Source organism: Elephantulus edwardii, unplaced genomic scaffold (assembly GCF_000299155.1).
Source record: "Elephantulus edwardii isolate Elephantulus edwardi_28Jun2011 unplaced genomic scaffold, EleEdw1.0 scaffold00209, whole genome shotgun sequence".
Taxonomy (NCBI): Eukaryota; Metazoa; Chordata; class Mammalia; order Macroscelidea; family Macroscelididae; genus Elephantulus; species Elephantulus edwardii.
In genome coordinates this window covers 1,273,337-1,292,999 of record NW_006399959.1, presented here as the reverse complement: position 1 = coordinate 1,292,999, position 19,663 = coordinate 1,273,337, and the positions used below count along the sequence as shown (strand labels likewise).

General features: G+C 48.8%; 2 protein-coding genes across 2 annotated transcripts in view; one reads left to right on the top strand and one right to left on the bottom strand.

Moving 5' to 3' along the window:
• Nucleotides 1-205: 205 nt before the first annotated feature.
• Nucleotides 206-3,747, top strand: GLIS2 (GLIS family zinc finger 2). Its single transcript, XM_006897428.1, has 6 exons — nt 206-383; nt 1,341-1,513; nt 1,676-1,852; nt 1,927-2,060; nt 2,156-2,274; nt 2,972-3,747. Exons 1-6 carry the CDS (start codon nt 206-208, stop codon nt 3,745-3,747), a joined length of 1,557 nt encoding a protein of 518 aa, XP_006897490.1.
• Nucleotides 3,748-5,376: 1,629 nt separating this feature from the next.
• Nucleotides 5,377-19,663, bottom strand: part of CORO7 (coronin 7) — a 106,703-nt gene continuing 92,416 nt past the window's right edge. Inside the window, exons 28-31 of the mRNA XM_006897474.1 lie at nt 7,006-7,090; nt 6,037-6,173; nt 5,710-5,775; nt 5,377-5,463 (exon numbers count right to left, since the gene is read on the bottom strand). Coding sequence (XP_006897536.1) covers nt 5,377-5,463; nt 5,710-5,775; nt 6,037-6,173; nt 7,006-7,090 — 375 coding nt within the window. The remainder of the gene's footprint in view (nt 5,464-5,709; nt 5,776-6,036; nt 6,174-7,005; nt 7,091-19,663) is intronic.

Below are 19,663 nucleotides of genomic sequence, written 5' to 3'. Positions count from 1 at the left end.
AGGCCACGCTGCATTGTGGTGTCTCCTGGGGAAGGAGACAAGCTCACGTTGCCCGTGGCCTCTCACTGTCCAGCTCACCTGGGCTTCGGTGGGTGCAGGCTGTGGAAGACCTGGGATCAGTGTCTCAGCACAGCTGTCTTCCCTCAGGTTCCACCTGAATCTCCCCTTGTCTGCTGCTGTCCCCGACCCCAGCCCTCTTGTCACCATGCACTCCTTGGACGAGCCGCTTGACCTGAAGCTAAGCATCACCAAGCTCCGAGCGGCGAGAGAGAGAGAGAAGCGAGAGAGGACCGTAGGAATGGCCCAGCACCGTGGATTGCACAGGGAGCTGGGCCTGGTGGATGACAGTCCTACCCCAGGCTCCCCATGTTCCCCGCCATCAGGTATGGCACCCAGCCTAGAATGGGGACAACCTCCAATATGTCTCCACAAAAAAGGACCCACAGCTCTTCACTGCTTCCACCATTCCAACTGTGATTCCAAGTGATAGTACTGGAGGAAGGATCTGACCTGCCAAGTTCAGGCAACTTGTGCAGGAGAGGCACTTTAACAGAGGCTACTGGGAAAACTGAAGGGGAGGAGACTGCAGTGAAAAGTTGATGGTTCAGATCCACCAGCTTACAAATCCAGTAATAATGTACAGCCTCACACCCCGTAGAGAGTCTCTGTTAGGAGGAATTAGCTCCTTGGTGGTGGGTTTGGTTTTGGTGGCACAGTGGGGTTAAGCACTTGGCTGCTAGCCATAGGGTCGATGGTTTGAACTCACCAGATGCTCCACAGAAGCAGGCTATGGAAGTCTGCTCCTGTAAAGAGGATAACCTTGGAAACAAAGCGGCAGGTCTCCTCAGCCCTACAGGGTGCTGAGTGGAAATCAACCTACTGACAGTAGGTTTCCAGGAGAGGGAGACCCAGAAGCAGGAGTAACAAATATTCCCATAATCATAATACCTGGGCTTACAGGCCATGGGACTGGATGCCAAGCCAGGAGGAAACTCGTGTCCAGTGAGCACATTCCAGGCACTGCTTGAGGCTCAGGCCCAGTGTGGTGGTCACTTACTTTGTTTGGTCCGCAGTGGACCCCCAAAACCAGATTCACTAGCTGTGGTAGCAGGAAGGCTCCAGGAGGTGGCCAGTCCAGGCCTCCAGTTCTGCAGAAGGGAACATGGAGGCAGGAAGCAGATCATCCCCATCTGTTAAATGGGTTCTCTCTGTGCCACCCATTGGCCAAGGCGGCATGAGGTGCAGGTGGAGTGTCTGGGGCAGTATGTTAGGGCCTGAGTCCAGGGCTCACTCACCGTGGGGCTTCAGTTCCGATGCCCAACACTATGCCTTTCCCTCAGGATTCCTGCTGACTCCAAAGTTCCCGGAGAAGATTGACGGGCGTTTTTCAGCAGCTCCTCTGGTGGACCTCAGCTTATCTCCACCTTCCGGGCTGGACTCCCCCAGTGGCAGCAACTCACTGTCCCCTGAGCGTCAGAGCAATGGGGACCTGCCCATGGTGCCCAGCCTCCCGGTAAGGAGCATGCAGTGTCCAGCCTCCTGGTAAGGAGCGGGCGGGGACCTGTCCCTGGTGCCTAACCTCCCAGTAAGGAGCGGGCAGGGACCTGAGGAGTGAGGGCAGCCAGCTTGCTGCACAACAGGGAGCTGAGAAGCTTCTCTGGCTGTCTCTTCCCAGGACTTCCAGCCCCTGCGCTACCTGGACAGCATGCCCAGCTCCTTCCAGTTCTTCCTGCCTCTAGGCTCTGGGGGTGCCCTGCACCTACCCACTTCCTCCTTCCTCACTGCCCACAAGGACAAGTGCCTCTCACCTGAGCTGCCCCTGCCCAAGCAGCTAATGTGTCGCTGGGCCAAGGTAAGTGAGGCCTAAAGAAGGGGTGTGCCCAGTGCTCTGGGAGAAAGAGGCTCAGAGCCTCTCCTGTCTCACAGTGCAACCAACTGTTTGAGCTCCTGCAAGACCTTGTGGACCATGTCAACGACTACCACGTCAAGCCTGAGAAGGATGCAGGGTACTGCTGCCACTGGGAGGGCTGTGCTCGCCACGGCCGAGGCTTCAATGCAAGGTGAGGGAGGCTGACTAGTGTAAAGCCTCATGGTGGGGGTGAGGCAGGGGTGGGGCATCCATGGGGCTGACACCACTTTCTTCCACCTGGAGCAGGTACAAGATGCTGATTCACATCCGCACACACACCAACGAGAAGCCACATTGCTGTCCCACCTGCAGTAAGAGCTTCTCCCGCCTGGAAAACCTGAAGATTCACAACCGGTCACACACAGGTGAGGGTGGTGGTGGCAGGATGCAGCCAGGAGGGCTACGGCAGCAGGAGACACTCACGCTATGCCCAGCCACATCTTTTTCTGTATTGCTATACACATGTCCCCTCCTCACTGGTGTGTACTTTCATCTGAGTTGTGCCTTCAGTATACACTGATGGCTGGAACAGATTACTAGTCACCTCTATAAATGACAGTTTTCTGAAAGATCTCAGAGGTCATGAAGAACACTGCAGAGCATGTTTCTGCTCTGACACCAGAAGATGGAACTGCCAGATGACAGCAGGTTATGAAATAGTCTGCCAGCTGGTGTGTATTGTCCAAACACTCCTTTTCTAAGGCACATGTGGCTCAAGGCTCCGTCCTGGTCAGGTCAGCACTATAGCAGATACCAGGTGAAATCTTGAGCCAGAGTGTCAAGTCAGAGACAAATCAAGGGGCAGCCAGGGCCCTGAGAGCTGTCTCATCTGCATGGTGATTACTCTGTGGGTCCTGACCTCTGAGGTCATACTGGTCCATCTGGGGTTTGAAGGCTCTGTGCCTAGAACAGGCAAGTTCAGGGAACCATTGCACATCAAGCACCTCCCTGCCTCTTCCCAAAGGCTGTGCTGGGCTGGGCTGTCCCTGCCAAATTGACATGCCAGGTGGTGGGGCACACTGGCTGTCGGGGAGCTTGCTGACACCCTTGGCCTGCCTGCAGGTGAGAAGCCCTACGTCTGCCCCTATGAGGGCTGCAACAAACGCTACTCCAACTCGAGCGACCGCTTCAAGCACACACGCACCCACTACGTGGACAAGCCCTACTACTGCAAGATGCCCGGCTGCCACAAGCGCTACACAGACCCTAGCTCGCTGCGCAAGCACATTAAGGCCCACGGCCACTTTGTGCCCCATGAGCAGCAGGAGCTCCTGCCGCTACGCCCACCCCCCAAGCCCCCGCTACCCAGCCCTGATGGCAGCCCCTATGTCAGTGGGGCACAGATCATCATCCCCAGCCCCACTGCGCTATTCGGGGGTCCCAGTCTGCCCGGCTTGCCCTTGCCCTTGGCCCCTGGCCCCCTTGACCTCAGTGCTCTGGCCTGTGGCAGTGGTGGAGGTGGTGGCTCAGCAAGCATGGGTGGCCTGCCCAGCTCTGTCCTGCCCCTCAATCTGGCCAAGAGCTCACTGCTGTCCTCACCCTTCGGGGCTGGTGGACTGGGCCTGCCCATGGTCTCCCTCCTGGCTAACTCTGCTGGCAGCAAGGCCGAGAGGGAGAAGGGGCATGGGCTGGCCTCAGTAGTCCACAAGACACCACCTGAAAAGACTGAGGGTGGCCGCTCCCGGCCCAGCCTCGAGGGACCATCCCTGCTGCCCGGCACTGTGCTGGATCTGTCCACTGGGGTCAGCTCAGCAGCTAGCAGCCCGGAGGCATTGGCTCCTGGCTGGGTGGTCATCTCACCAGGCTCTGTGCTGCTGAAGCCAGCCATGGTGAACTGAGCCCTCCCAGCTCCCCACCCTACCCTGACGAACAGAAACTCCTCTGCGAAATAGCAATAATACCCTGCCGGTGAGGACTGGCTGCCTAAGCTCCAGAAACAGCCCTAAGTGCAGGGTAGAGTTAGTGCTTGGTCACTGCTATATCCTAAGGTGCTGGGCCTACTTCCTGTCCAGGGAGCTGGGCTGGTGCTGAGGCAGTGCCCATCCTGCTCTCTTCTCCCCTGTCCACCAAAGGAGGGCAGAATAGCTGTGACTAGGAGAACAGGAAGCAGAGGCCATGCTCTGCGTAGCATCAGACAACCCTGCTTCTCAGTCTCTTGAGAACTTTCCACTGACCCACCCTTCAGAGGGAGGGCCAAACAGACCCAGGCCCCCGCCACGCCAGAGAAACCACCTGTCCTGCTCACTCCTTGACAAGGTGCCTGCCACTTCCTTGGAGAAGGGAGGCCCGCACTGCCCACCACTCCATGCCACCCCCTACCAGACATGGCCCGTTCTGCTGAGTCTCAATGACAGTGCACCCCCTGGCAGAGGACACCTGCCTCTAATAGGGGAAGTGGGTTTGAGGAGCCTTAAGTAGAGGAAGGCAGAGGTATCCCATGACAGAAGAGGCAGAGGCAGGGCCAGGCCACCATCTCCCTCCGATGGACCCCCACTCCGTGAGGTTGGAGAGTGCTGGGCCAGAGAGTTTCCGGTCTTCCCCATTCTAGAAGCACCTCTTCTGGTGCCAGCTGCTCATGCTATGCTAACTCAGAAGGCCCTGGCCCTGACTCAGCAGTGTTCCCCAACCACTGCCAGGCCAGGCAGCTGGTCCCTGCTGTCCCTGGGGGACATGGTATGGTTTCCCTCCCTCAGCAGAGCAGCATCTGGCTTCCAGCTGTCGTGAGACCAAACACTGCATACCTTCAACTCCTCACCTCTACAGGCCCCATCCCTCTTGACCGCCCTTCTGTCCCAGAAGGGTCACCCTGACTGACCCACCCCTGCAGCTGGGCCTAGGACCCCAGCCCCCAGACTTTGCTGCCTCTAAGGAGCTGTGAGTGGCAGAGGAGGGAGCTGGTCTCCCTTCTCTGAGTCCTGCCTCAGGTCAGGGCACAGCATGTGGCAAACCAGGCTGTCTGGCTGGTTACTTATTGGCCATGTATTTGTCATTTTGTCAGTCTCTTGTTGCACATCCCAGATATCAGTATTTTAACAGGTCCTAAGTGCCTTTCTATCATAGCTTACGTTTTCCTCCTCAGCTCAGTTGCTGTTAGCATAGAATTTTAAAAAGTAAAAGGAAATGAAAGTAAAAAGATAAGCTTATGACTATAACAAATGCTCCTCCCTGAGAGAGGATGTTTATAAAGAAACAATAAAAGTAAGTTACAGAGGTGGTGGGTGTGCCTCAGACACGGCTCCCACTCCCAAACGGGTGGTCAGGTGTGTATTTTGGAGTGCTGGGCTGTCCAAAGAGGTGCTGCCTTGTTTCCCTAGCTTTGAATGCTGGCTGGTCCCATGGTTCCCAGCTGCAGGCATCAGTCCTGAGGATGTTAGAGTCAAACCCATTTCCTTGACTTCTGTAATTGCAGAAACAGTGTTTATTACCAAGTATAAATTAGGGGTGGGGGCTGGGAGGGGGAGTGGCATTCATGTCCTGGTTGGCTGTTCTTTTGCTCTGTCCTCCTGGGCCTGGATCTTCAGTTCCTCATCAAGGCGCTCCTTTGCTCGGACCACCTAGGAAGCGGGGTGGGTGGATATCTCAAACAGTGAGGCTGGGTCACATACTTGACTGCTCAGGGAGTCCTGGGGCACAGCTGAGGGCATAAGGCCCACCACATGCTGGCTGTAGCATAGAAATGGGCATTTAGGTAGGTGGCTCCTGGGCTTGGCAGCTCAGGAATGGAAGAGCTCACCTCTGGCTCGCTGCACTCGTTGGAAACCAAGACTCTGGCTTGGAGAGGCCCTCTCAAGGCTACTCACCTTGGACTGCAGGTAGAAGGAGCCTCCCACAGACTTGTCATTCACCTTGAACAAGTGTTCATAATTCTAGAAGATAGGAGACCCATTAGGAACAGAAAGAGCTCAAGGGGGCGGCGAGACTACAGGGCAGAGAGGACCAGTACTTGGTGCTCAGGGGCTGCCTCCAAAGAAGCCCTGGGGATACAGAGCTCTATGCGGTGGGTGGGCTGGCGGTTTAAATCCACCTGAAGGGCGGTCCCCTCCCATTAAGATTCACACCCTTGGAAGCACTGGAGAACTACCATTGAGTCTGACCAGACCCTGCCCTGACCTGTCTGGGATCCTCACCTTCAGTATCTCCTCAGAGCTCAGCTTAGAGACGTTGAGGATTTGCTGGGCCTCCTGCAAGCTGAGGCCAGAGAGGCTGGAAGCAGCAGCAGACTGGTGGCCAGCACGCCCCCGAGCATCAGCTGCTACCCGGCTAGCTGTGAGGACATGAGGGTGAGCGGCAGTTATTTCTCAGCACTTCCTCCCCCTGGGCCTTTCTCATGATTGGCTCACTCCTGCCAGGAAGCTTGGAAGGGGCATAGGTGGGGAAGGAGCTTCAGGGGCCTCTTCTCCAGGACTGGCCGTGTAAAGTGAGATGAGGCATACTGTCTGGAGGACAAGGGCAGGTCTCCAATCTACATCAGCAGTAACTCTGTCCCTTTTGGCTCTCCCTCCCTTGAGCCAGGATACAGGAAATCAGGCAGGTTTACCCTGCTCTGTGGACCAGAAACAGGGTGGAGGGAGGTGGGGGCAGCAGCTGACCAGAAGAGCTCCCTAGTCTCCTGCCTATCACCACCCCAGCAGGCTGCCTCAGGGACCACTTCCATCAGTGTGTTAGTAAACATGTTTTTAAAAGATCTGGGAATAATTTTTGAGATTCTGAGGGTGAAACCATCCTGGTCACAATTACTATTGTCAGCCAGGCTTAGTTTCCTATGTGTTACTTACATGGATGCACTGCATGTGGAAATACATCATGTGAACAGACAGATGTGACTGTTGTGATAACATGCTACTTGTAAAACAGCAATTCAGGCCAGCAATTGCCTTGTCACTACTACTCAGTCAAGACTGTGGCAACCCCATGTGTGCAGAGAAGCGCACCCCCTGGGGTTTTCAAGGCTGCGACCCCTCAGAGGCAGACTGCAGGTCTGTCTGCTAAGGCACCTTTGAGTGGGTTTGAATCACTGAATTTTCTGGCTACTAGCTGCATGCTTATCACTCACTGTCCTGCACTGCCATAGCAACCTGGCCTGAGCTTGGGCTTACCTGCAAATTCTTGCCGCAGGGCCCGGGCAAAGGCCCTGCCCACCACCTGCACGCCCATCACAATAATCTGGGCCAGGTACTTGGCCTGTGGACAAAGCAGGTCAAGGGTTAGCAGGCTGCACCACAATGCCACCAGGGTTCCTAATCACACTTTACAAAGGAGGAAATGGAGCCCTTAAATCAAAACCCACTATGCTGACTCAAAGTGACCAAGCAGGATAAGGCTGACCTGCCCCATGAGGATTTCAAGAGGACAAAGTCAATGGGAACAGGCTGCCTCAGCTTTATCTCAGGATACAGTTGGTATGTTTGAACTGACTTTTCAGCCAGCAGCCCAATGCTTAATCCATGGCACCAGAAGGACTCCACTTACCATCCCCTAAAAATTTGCTCTGGGAGATTCAGGATGCTCATTAGATAGGCAGACTAGAGGAGCACTCATAGCACCCCCAAAGGCAACCCAGTTCTTCCTTGGCCCTCAGGAGACAGGACCAAGGCAAAGAGGCCAAGTGGGGGTTGGGGGGAAGGGGAGAGACACAGAGGCCAACAGCTACTCTATAACTTCAGGTGCCATTGTGTCTTGGAGCTCATCAGGCCCAACCTTCATTTCACAGAGAAGAAACGAAGATTCTCTTTAAGTCTTCAAAGACTTAACATGTAAGCCCTACCGTTGTCACTTGTGACTTATGGACACCCTACTAGAGACTAGAATTGGTCCACAGGGTATGCTAGTGACAGAGTGGCTTAAGCATCTGACCATCAACCAAAAGGTCAGCATTCTGTTTGAACCCACCAGCTGCCCTGCAAGTGGAAGATGTGTCAATCTACTTCTATAAAGATATCCTGTGTGAAAACCACAGGTCAGTTCTACTCTGCCTATAGGGTCACTGAGTTAGGATTAATGATGGCAGTGAGTTTTTCCTACAGAAGTCCACTTACAGGCCTTTGATCCCTTAGGGCAGCTTGGGGGGTTGTTCTGGGTTTTTAATTTTTTTACATTTTATTATTTTGTGAGTGTGTGTACCGTCAAATCGGATCTGACTGGTACAGGAGGTGACTGCCCCTCTTTCTGCAGCAGAGCATCTGGTGGATTCGAACTGCGTACCTCTGGGATTGCAGTGCAGCTTCTTGCCACTAGGCCACCAGAGCTCCCTTGTTCTGGGTTTTTTTAAACTGCTTTGTGCCAGCTTAAAGACCTATGGTTTTTAGTCCATTCTATTCAATGTTGCTATGTTGGGACTGTTATGTGCCTTTGAGTCACCTGTGACTGATGGCAACCCTATGTACAATAGCTCTGAACTCTGCCCTAGCCAGCATACCTACTCCCATTACCCTAGTCAATGAGCAATTCATCTCATCCACAGTCTTCCTCTTCTGTGCTGTCCCTCCACCATGCATGATGTCCTTCTCTGAGGACTGATCCCTCCTGGCCACATGCCCAAAGTATGTCAGACAGAGCTTCAAAATTCTTGCCTCCAATGATCAGCCTGGTTTTACCCTCTCCAAGCCAGACTTGCTTGTTCCCTTGGCAGTCCATGGTATGTTCAATACTCCTCTCCAGCACCACAACTCAAAAGCATCAATTCTTCTGTCATTCTTGTCATCCTCTCTGATGCACAGCAAGTAAATGTGAAAATCATGGCCTGGATCAGGCACACCTTACTTAGTCCCTAGACTGACACTGTTGCTCTTCAGCACTCTGGAGAGGTCTTTGACAGATTTTCCCATGCAATCCATCTTTTGAATTCTTGACTCCTGGTGCCAAGAGTGCTGACTGTAGAACCAAACAAACTGAAGCTGCTAACAATCTCATTATCTATCATGATGCTGCCAATAGGCCCTATGGTGATAATCTTTGTTTTCTTGACGTTGAGCTTCAATCCATATTGAAGGGTGAAGTCCTTCACCTTCTGCAGCAAACATCTCAGATCCTCCTCAGTTTCAGAAAGCAAGGTTGTGTCATCTGTGTAAAACAGGTTGTTGATGGTTTAGTCCATTCTATTCAAGACCAGTTACTAAAGGGCCACTTATAGCAAAATACTACATTCAAGGAGCTAAAAGCTCCTGAACAAAAATCAACTCACAAGCATGGAGGGAAAAATGCTTTTAGAAAAATTTAGAGCTTGGGATGCCTACGGGGCAGTTCTACTCTAGTCAATACAGTTGCTAAGAAAAAAAATCAACTTGATGGCAGTGGCTTTGGGTTGGTCAGCAGTGACCGAACACCTGTATGCCAAATTCACCCTTATATGGTACCATACTATGACAACTCAGGACACCAAGGCTAAGTTGCTGGGTTCACAAACTGTGAAGATCTGAGATGCTTCTAGGCAGCCCAGCTCTTTAACGATCCCAGGGGCATGTACTAAGGAATACTCCGGTCAGTTCAGGGGCCAGAGAATGGCTTGCTAGGCTCTGGAACTGGCCCTTCCCTGACCTGTGGGCTGTGACTACTGGGGAATTAATACTCAAAAGTGGGTTTAATTTCACAAATAGGTGAGGCTTTATTAGGCTTGCATTTCACACCTGAAAGCAAAGCCCTGTTTAGATTCCCTCCTGTGATCAAGAACAAGGCAGCTCACGCTGGCCTGCAAGTATAGAGAAATGAAGGATACTGACAGGTAGTCTCTGCACGCTTCAAATCTCTGGGCAAGCTGGAGGGAGGGTGACAGGTCTAGAGCACCCTCCATGAGTGGCATCATTTTGCCTCTAGTCTCAGACCACACCTCTGCACATGTGAAAGCCTTCCCTTCCAGTGTAACCCTGCCACTGAGCCTGTAACCCCTGCTCACTTTCTGCCCAGGACAGTGACTTGGCTAACTCTAGGCAGACTTGTGGGCTTAGGTCCAAACCACTGCAATAAGACCAGTATTGCAATAAAAGGAATCATACAAATGTTCTGGTTCCTGGTTCATATACAAAAGCTGCATTTATGCTACACTGTTGTCTCCTTCTGTGTTACCTGTTAGGCTATAACCAAAAGGTCAACAGTTTGAGCCCCCTAGCTGCTCTGTAGGAAAAAGATAGACAGAAAACCAATAGAGGGTTGCTGTGCTTCAGAATTGACTGGATGGCAGGGGTAGGTCTAACAGCATTATGAGAAAAGTGAAACACCGAGAGAATTCCGCAATGTGACCCTTTAGACACAATCTTGAGCAAGAGCAAGCAGTGTGAAAGCTCTGCTGTGACCTGCCCTCCAGGGGTGACCCTGCAATATCTGAAATACTAGAGGTGTGTTAATCTCTCCCTCAACCATCCTCAGACCAGGGTTGGTGTCTGACCACGTGTGATGCCTTTAACAGGTAACAGAGAAAGAGACAACAGTGTAGCATAAATGCTACAAAGTAGGGGAAACAGGTGACTAAACTCACTGGCCTGACTTTGTCCAGGACCAGCCATGTGGTTTAACATTCAGCCAAACGATAAACAGACCAACAAGATGAACAGTAACACCAGGAGGTGGTCGCTCCTTAGATCCAGCAATCACACAAGATCAGCAGGTGCCCAGGAACAGAGCTCAGAAGGCAGCAAGGAATGGGATTAAAGGATTAATGGAAAGAAGAAACACAGGTAGGAAGTGGGAAGAGTTCAGTTACACCCAAGGTATCTTAATATGAGAAAACAAAATGTGGCTACATGAGAAACTGGTCCTAGAAATATTCATGCAAATTCTCATTTTTTAAAAAACTGGTTTAGCTGCCAGCATCAAGGTAACACAGAAGCCACCACAGTACACACACGGACAGACAACTGGGGAGGAATTCCACACTTGACTGTATGTTTCCATTTTTATATGAAAAACACCCAGAAAAAAGGCACAGCTAAGGCTACCAAAAGTTAGGAGACCAGGAGATATACTGCACTGGGTAAATCACTGTCAGAGATCTCTCCAATATACTGAAGAGGAATGATGTCAGTCTGTAGATCAAGATGTGCCTGATTTAGGTCATGGTCCTTTTAATCACCTGCTACACCTGACAATGACAAAGATGACAAAATAACTGACTCCTCTGAGCTGTAGTGTTGGAGAAGACAGTACTGAGCATCCCACGGACTATGAAAAGAAGAGGTATGTGTCAGACAAAGTGCAGTCAGAGAGTTCCTAAGAAGCAAGAATGGTGAAACATCATCTCTCATACTTTGGTCTAGGAGTTGTTATACATTGCTAGAACCTATTCCTTAGAAAGGGACATCACACTTGGAAAGGTAGAGTGTTAGTGAAAGGGAGGAAAACCCTCAATGGGATGGACTGACACAGAAACTGCAGCAATGGGCTCAAGTGTGTCACAGATTGTAAAGAAGATGGTACAGGATAGGAAAGGATTTAGCTCTGTTGCTTATAGGGTCCGCTGAGTTGTACTTGACTCAACAGTAACTAACAACAACAGCATGGCTGCCAACAAGAGAGGTGGAGGCCCAGGTCCCACCAGAGGTGCCTGAGAAGGCCCATCCATCCACTCCAAAATCAAATACCTCTCATCACCACAGACTCAGCAGCTACTGGTTTAAGAATGAAATAAGAACTTATGTGGGGGGTATCCAATTACCCAGAAATATATATACTGGTAGAGCTACAGGAGTGCTAGTGGGTTAAGAGTTGAGCTGCTAATCTAAAAGTCAGCAGACTAAACACATTAAGTCACACTCTGGGAAAAAGATGGGGCAACTTGTTTTCATACAGATTATAGCCTAGGAAACTAAGACTTGCAAGAAATGGGACAGTTCTACTGTGTCCCATCAACTAGTAACTGGAACCAACTCATGGCAGTGGGCTGTTGTAGGTCTGGTGATATGATGGTTAAAGCCTTACTGGTAATGCTTTTCTAAAAGGTCAGTTTTTCTAACCCAGTAGCCACTTTGTTGCCTACTGGCCCAGCAGTAAAGACATTTGTTCTCTTGATGTTGAGATGTAATCCATATTGAAGGTTGTAGTCTTTGATCTTGTGAAGAATTTCAAGTTCTCATCATTTAGAGCAAGAAAGATTGTATCATTTGAATAACACAGATTGCTGAGGAATCTTCCTTCAATCCTGATGCCACATTCTTCATAAAGTTCCACTTTCCGGATGATCTGCTGTGTACAGATTGAATAGGTATGGAGAAGGGATACAGCCCTGACATACCTTTCTTGACTAACAAGCTGTGCAGTGTTCCCTTTGTTCTGTTTGGACAGCAGCTTCTAGTTTTTGTATTTTTTCCATAAGCACAATTAAGTGTTAAGGGATTCCCCTTTTTCTCAATGGTAGCCATAATTTGTTGTGATCCACAAAGGCAAATGTCTTTGCATAGTCAGTAAAACACAGACAGACATTCTTCTGGTACTCTCTGCTTTCTGCCAAGGTCCATCTGACACCACTAATGATAAAACTCTGATGCCATAGCCTCTTCTAAATCCTGCCTGAATTTCTGGCAGTTCTTGACTCAGACCCTCCAGCAGGATTTTCAGAGGCAGTGAAAGTGAATGAGCAAAGAATGCTCATCTTTCTCACACTGATAGATTCAAACCATGTACCTTTGTGTTGACAGCACCATTCCTTGCCACTAATCCACCAAAGCTCCCTGATATTGTTCAGTAATTAACAATTCTGTTGGATCACCTTTTTTTGGGAATGGGAATAAATATAGATCTCTTCTAGTCAGATGGCATAGTAGGTGTCTTCCAGATTAAGTTCAGGGGTGCATCAGGTGTTTACAGGAATATGTTAACTGGTGTTCCATCAATTCCACAGGCCTTAGTTTTTGCCAATTCCTTCCCTGTAGCTTGAATAACTTCCTTTACCATTGATTCTCGATCACATTCTATTTCCTGAAATGGTTCTGTGTCAACCAATTCTTTTTGGTACAGTGACTCTCTGTACACTCCTTCCACTCTTTTTGCACCCTCCCACCCATTACTGTATTTTAATTTTTTAAAATTTTACATTGGTTTGCATATTCTTATACATTGTTTCACACATTCTTTCATTCACATTGTGTTTCATATGATCATTCCCATACACTGTTTTATAAAATTAATCACCATTGATCTATGCCCACTATCACTTTATCTTTTCGGGTCCTTACTAGATCTATTTTAACTTTTACCTCCTTCCTCTGATCACCAAACTCTGACTTTACGATTGACTCCCCTCTAGACTTTCATCTTCTTTTGAGGTTTCCTGAATAATTCAAGATTTTGCCCATAGCATTCTTCAGTATTAAAACTCCACACTTGAATTTGTTCTTCAGTTCCCTCACCTTGAGAAATAGTAAGCAAGCTCTTCCCTCTTGATTTTCTGACATTTTGTTATAATATTTTGCTTGCTTTGTCTTCTCGAGCTGCCTTTTGGAATCTTCTGTTCCACTCTTTTACATCTTCACTTCTTCCCTTTGTCTCAACATTCCTTTAGTGCAATTTCCAGATTCTCTTCTGACATCTATTTTGGCCTTTTCTTTATCCTTTGTCTTTGTAATCACTTTTTGCTTTCCTCATAGATGGTATCTTTAATGTCTTCCCACAGCTCATCTGGTCTTTGATCATTAGTGTTCAATGCCTCGAACATATTCTTGAGGTTTTTAATTCAGGTGAGACAAACTCAAAAGTTGTATTTTGGTTCTTATGGATTTAATTTTCCTCAGCTTCAGTGTGAATTTGCACAAGTGGTTGTTGTTAGGTGCCATCAAGTCAAGTAGGGCCCACTGCGACCATACGAACAACAGATGTGAACCTTGCCCTTTCTTGTGCCATCCTCATACTTCCTGATACACTAGAACCCACTGTGGTAGTCACTGTGTCAATCCACCTCATTGAGGGTTTCTTCCCTTTTGCCAGCCCTCCACCTTTGCAAGCATGTGAGAAAAAGCTTCAACATCTTTGCCTCCAAGGAGCCCTCTGGCTGCACTTTCTCTAAAACATATTCCCAGTCCAAGGGATATTCAGTACTCTTCTCTAGCACTACAACTCAAAGGCATCAATTCTTCTATCATCCTCATTCATTGTCCAATTCTCAGATGAGTAACAAGTGATCAGAAAGGCCACAGCCTGAATCAGATGCACTTTAGTCCTCAAATTGACATCACTGCTCCTCAATAATTTGGAGAGGTCCCTGACTAGACTTTCCCAGTATAATACATTTACTGCTTTCCTGACTACTGGTTACCAAGATGTTGTGGATCCAAGAAAGATGAAATGATTGATAACTTCAGTCTTTTCTCGATAATCATGATGTTGCCTATCAGTCCAGTGGTAAAAAATTTGTTTTCTTGACACTGAAATGCATTTGCACATAAGGGGTTGATTATATAGCAACATCAAGAAAACAAAAGTCCTCACCACTGGGCCAATAAGCAACACCATTATAGATGGAGAAGACTGATGTTGACAATTATTTCATCTTGCTTGGATCCAAAATCAACACCCTGGGTTGTTTGTTGTTGTTGTTATGTGCCATCGAGTCTTGCGACTCATAGCGACCCTATGTACAACAGCCCTAAACTCTGCTCTGTCCTGTGCCAATTGCACCATCTCCGATACACCTATCCCAACTACCCCAGTCACTGAATCAATCCACCCCATAGAGGGCCTTCCCCTCCTGTGCTGTCCCTTCACCCTACCAAGCATGATGTGTCTCTCCCTCCTTACAACATGTCCAAAGTACGTTAAATGGAGCCTCAGAATCCTTGCCTCCAAGGAGCCGCCCAGTTTAACCCTTTCCAGGATGAATCTGTTTGTTTTCCTAGCAGTCCATGGTACCCTCCAATACTCTTCTCCAGCACCACAGCTCAAAGGCATCAATTCTCCTTCTATCCTCCTTAGTCACTGTCCAACTCTCTGATGCATAACAAGTGATTGCGAAGACCATAGCCTGTATCAGACGCACCTTAGTATCCAGAGAGACACCATTGCTCTTCAGTACTTTGGAGAGGTCTCTAACAGCAGACTTTCCCATCGCAATATGTCTTTTAATTTCCTGGCTACTGGTGCCGAGAGTGTTGACTGTGGAGCCACGCAAACTAAAGCTGTGAACAATCTCAATCTCTTCACCATCCATCCTGATGCCCCCAATTGGCCCAGTGGTAATTATCTTTGTCTTCCTGACATTGAGCCTCAATCCATGCTGGAGGCTGCAGTCCTTGACCCTCTGCAGCAAGCACTTCAGGTCCTTCTCAGTTTCAGCAAGGAGGGTTGTATCATCTGCATATCACAGACTGTTGATAGATCTTCCACCAATCTTGACCTCATCTTCCTCCTCATAGAGCCCAGCCTCCCCAGAGTTTAAAAAAAAATCAAGACATACTGGAAAAATCTGCTGTCAGGGACCTCTCGAGAGTATTAAAAAGCAATGAGGTCAGCGTAAAAATTAAGGTGCACCTGATACAAGCCATAATCTTCTTAACTGCTTGATATGCATCTGAAAAATGAGCAATGACTAAGGATGACAAAAGAATCTATGTCTCTGAGTTGTAGACTTGAAGCAGAGTACCAAGACAATGAAGAAGAACTGAAGCCTTCGAGTTGTGATCTTGGAGAAAAATACTGAATATGCCACGGATAGCCAAGAGAACAAACAGGTCTGTCTTGGAGAAAGTAAAACCAGAATGCTCCTTGCAAGCAAGCATGGTGAAACTCTGTCTTATTTTGGGCATGTTGTTAGGAGAGACCAACCCTTGGAGAAGGAAATCAAACTTGGAAAGGTGGAGAATCAGTGTAATAGAGGAAGACCTTCAATGAGATGAATTGAAATAGGGACTGTAATAATGTGCTCACATGTGTCTAAGATAGTGGGGATGGCACAGGATAGGACAAGGTTCAGATCCACTGTTCATAGATTGCTGAGTTGGAGTTGATTTGACACCCCCTATAATAGTTTGTATTGCATTGGGTAAATCCGCTGTCAAAGATGTCTCTAAGATGTTCAGAAGCAATGGTATCAGTTTAAAGACTAAGGTGCATTTGATTGAAGACATGATCTTTTCAATTACTTGTTATATACCTGGAAGTTGGATAATGACTAAGAATGACTTAAGAATCGATGCCTTTGAGTTGTGGTCTTGGAGAAGAGAACCAAATATCCCATGAATGGTCAAAACAACAAACAACTGTGTCTTGGAAAAAGTGCAGCCAAGGTGCTTCTTAGAGGCAAGGAAGGTGAAGCTTCATCTCATATACTTTTGGCATGTTGTTATCAGTCCTTAGAAAAAAGATACCAACTCTGGAGAAGTAGCGAGTCAAAGAAAAGAGAGGAAGACCCTCAACAAAATGGATTGATGACTGTTCCTATATATAAGAAGTTTTTCAGAGATGACAAAAATGGCAAAGAATAAGGTAGGGTTCAGTATCACTGTTCACAGGTCACAATGAGTTGTGGTCAACTTGAAGACACTTAACAAGAAGTCACTTTGTGGGACAAAGGTAATGCAGTGCTCACCCTTTAAAATTCAGTCTTGGGAAGGGGAAGAAGTCATTTTACTCTGTACTACAAGGTCACTATGAGTTGGAATCAACACAATGGCCAGTCTTTGTTGTTGTTCTGGTGGTACAGCTCTTAAGAGCATTGTTCTGGTAACAAAAAAAAGTCACTAATTACCAACCCACTAGTTGCTCCATCATGTGAAAACTATACACAGCCCAAGAAGTCCAAACAGAACAAGGGAATGAACACTGATGGTTTAAAATCAGGGAAATTGTGTATCAGGTTTGTATTCTCCGTCCATACCTGTTCAATCTGTATGCTGAGCAAATCATTTGAGAAGCTGGACTATATGAAGAATATGGCATCAGGATTGAAGAACTAATTAACAATCTGTATTACAGAGATGGCACAATCTTTCTTGCAGAACTTGCACTACTTACTGAAGATCAAAAACTACAGCCTTCAATATGGATTACATTTCAACATCAAGAAGACAAAAATTCTCACCACTGAACAATAAGCAGTATCATGATAGACGGAGGAGACCGAAGTTGTCAATTATTTTACTGGGCTCCAAAATCAACATCCATGGTAGCAGCAGTCAACAAATTAAAAAGATGTGCTTCACTGGGAAAATTTGCTATTAAGGACCTTCTTTAAACTGATAAAGATCAAGGGTATCAGTTTAAAGACCAAGGTGCATCTGATCCAAACTATAGTACTTAAAATTGCTTTGTGTGCATGTAAAAGTTGGACACAGGAAGACTGAAGAATTGATGACTTTGAATTGTACTAGTGAAGAGTACTGAATATTCCATGGGCTGCCCAATGAACAAACAAATCTGCCTTGGAGGAAGTGCAACCAGAGTGCCCCTCAAAGGCAAAGACAGCGAAACTTTGCCTCCCATACTTAAGGCGATTATCAGGGTCAGTCTTTGGAAAAAGGCATCATGTTGGAAAAGGTAAGCGAAAGAGAGGACCACTCTCAAGGAGCTGGACTCGGTAAATGTGACAAGGACCTGGGACATGGCAAAGATATTAAGGATGCCACATGATAGGGCATGTTTCTGACCTAGTGTTCAGAAGATTGCTTTAACTGGTAGTCGACTCATCCATGGCACCTAACCACAGCAGGATGATCTGTGGGGCAAAGATGACACTGTCTGCTCCCTTTCAAATTTTGTCTCGGAAACTTTACTGTGTCCTAGGTGGTCACTGCAGCTGGAACAAGCGGTGAGAGGTTTCTCACACGCCCTCCCATCCCTGGTTTCCATGGACAGGACTCAGGAACCTGTCTTTTAAAGGTCCTCCGGGGACCTGGCGCAGGCAGCGGCTCTGGGAGGCTCTGCTGTGCTTCGGGATGGCAGTTTGACACCTCCCCGGAAATGGCTCTCCTTTGGTCGTTCTAAGAATATGACTCGTCTTACGCAGGCTGGAACTTCGAAGAGTGGGGCAGCTTCGGGAGTGGGCAAGTGCTGCCCGGCTCCTGGTACATGGACACACGGAGGTGACCCACCTGTACTTGGTCCTTTGCGGCCTTCTTCCGCCTGACCCTCCAAGTGCGACGAGGAGCCGAAGCCGAGGATGGGTCGCAAAAGTCGCTCTAAATCTCGTTTCCCCAAGCGGCTCAGGGGGTGGCCGGCGCCTGCAGCCCTGCCTGGAGCCCGACGCTCGCCACCCGGCCCCGGCTCCCTCCCACGGTCAGCGCCCGAATGGGTCCTCACCATGGTGGCAACCCTGCCACAGGAAGGGAGCTCCGGCTTCCGAGGCCCCTCGGGCCGGCTCAAGGGCGGCCGTCGGGTCAAGGGTCAGAGAAGGCAGCAGCGCGCGTGTGTGCGGCGCGCCCAAGTGACGTAAACGCACGGAGGCCACGCCCTCCTCAACCTCAACCCTGGCGCGAAGGATGACGCGGTGCTAAGGGGGCCTTGGGATTCTTTGGAGTAGGATCCCAGTTGCGTGTGGTTCCGGAGTAGCAGAGTTTCTTTCCTTGATTTAGACAAAATAACTGACGCCAAAACATTATAGAAGATACCAGCACTATGAACATAAAGTCTATTTAAGAAAAGAGGGGAGTCCTGAAACGTGTTCCCAGGGACTATCTCCCGGAAATTTCTTCCCCAGACTTCTGTGAGGCTCTTTCCCGTGTTGTTGTTGTTGGGTACCATCGAAGTGGAACTAACCCATAGCTGACCCTCGGGCAGATTTTCAGAGACAGTGAATCGCACGGGAGGAGACTGTCCATCCTTCTCCCGCAAAGCGGGCCTTAGGGATGGTAGCACAGCTGCTTGCCACTAGGCCACCAGAGTTCCCTGCTCTTTTACCTTGTTATGTGCCGTGTAGCCTCTGACCCATTGCGACCCAATGTGCAGCAGCTCTGAACCCTGCCCTGTCCTGAGCCAGTATCACTGATTCCAACACACCGACCCCATTATGTCCTCCAGATTTTTGCTCCTCCATAACCCCCCAACCCATTACTGTCCCCCTGATTCTGACTCATGGTGATCCTGCAGGATAGGGTTTCAGAAGGTCTTTTGATGATGATGATGATGATGGGTGTGTGTGTGTGTGTGTGTGTGTGTGTGTGTGTGTGTGTGTACCGTGAAATTGGATCTGTTTGGTACAGAAGGAGATTGCCCCTCCTTCTCGAGCAGAGCATCTGATTGATTCGAACCTCTTACTCCTGGAATTGCAGTGCAGCGTCTTGCCTCTAGGCAACCAGAGCTCCCTAAGGTGTCTGCCTTTATGAAAGCCGCCTCCCTCCTTTTCCTGCCACAGAGCAGCTGGTGAGTTTCAACACTAGACCTTTCAGTTGACAGTGAAGCGCTTAATCATTGTGCCACCAAGGCTCCTTTAAAATTCATCATACTTTTTTTGATTGGTTCTGTTTCTCTGCAACACTCAGGCAATCAGTGCCTGTGTAGAATAAATGAGCTCCCCACTAGCATGGGTATGACAAGGCCCAAGGACGTACATGAAACTTGGGATGAGGGGAGGCTCCAGTCAAACCTCTCACCCCTGTTCCTGTATCCTTCCCCTTCCCAGCCAACACAGCAGCACACCAGGTTAGAAAACTTTAATTGTTGAGGACATCCCAGTGTATGCAGGCCCCCATCTGTGCGGCTTATGTCCATTTAAGTGAGCCAACAGTTATGTCAAGTCTGCAGAGCAGGGGCAACTGATCTCAAGCCCCTAAATCTGATGCTATTCCAAATGGCCTGGATGGGGACCAGCCCCCAAGGCACTTGACCAGAACTGGGCAGCAGGCA

Bases quoted from the DNA above. Each gene is read 5' to 3' on its own strand.
- GLIS2 (XM_006897428.1), top strand. From the start codon at position 206: ATGCACTCCTTGGACGAGCCGCTTGACCTGAAGCTAAGCATCACCAAG. The intron at 384-1,340 runs GTATGGCACCCA...CCTTTCCCTCAG, and splicing joins CCCATGTTCCCCGCCATCAG to GATTCCTGCTGACTCCAAAG. The intron at 2,275-2,971 runs GTGAGGGTGGTG...GCCTGCCTGCAG, and splicing joins TCACAACCGGTCACACACAG to GTGAGAAGCCCTACGTCTGC.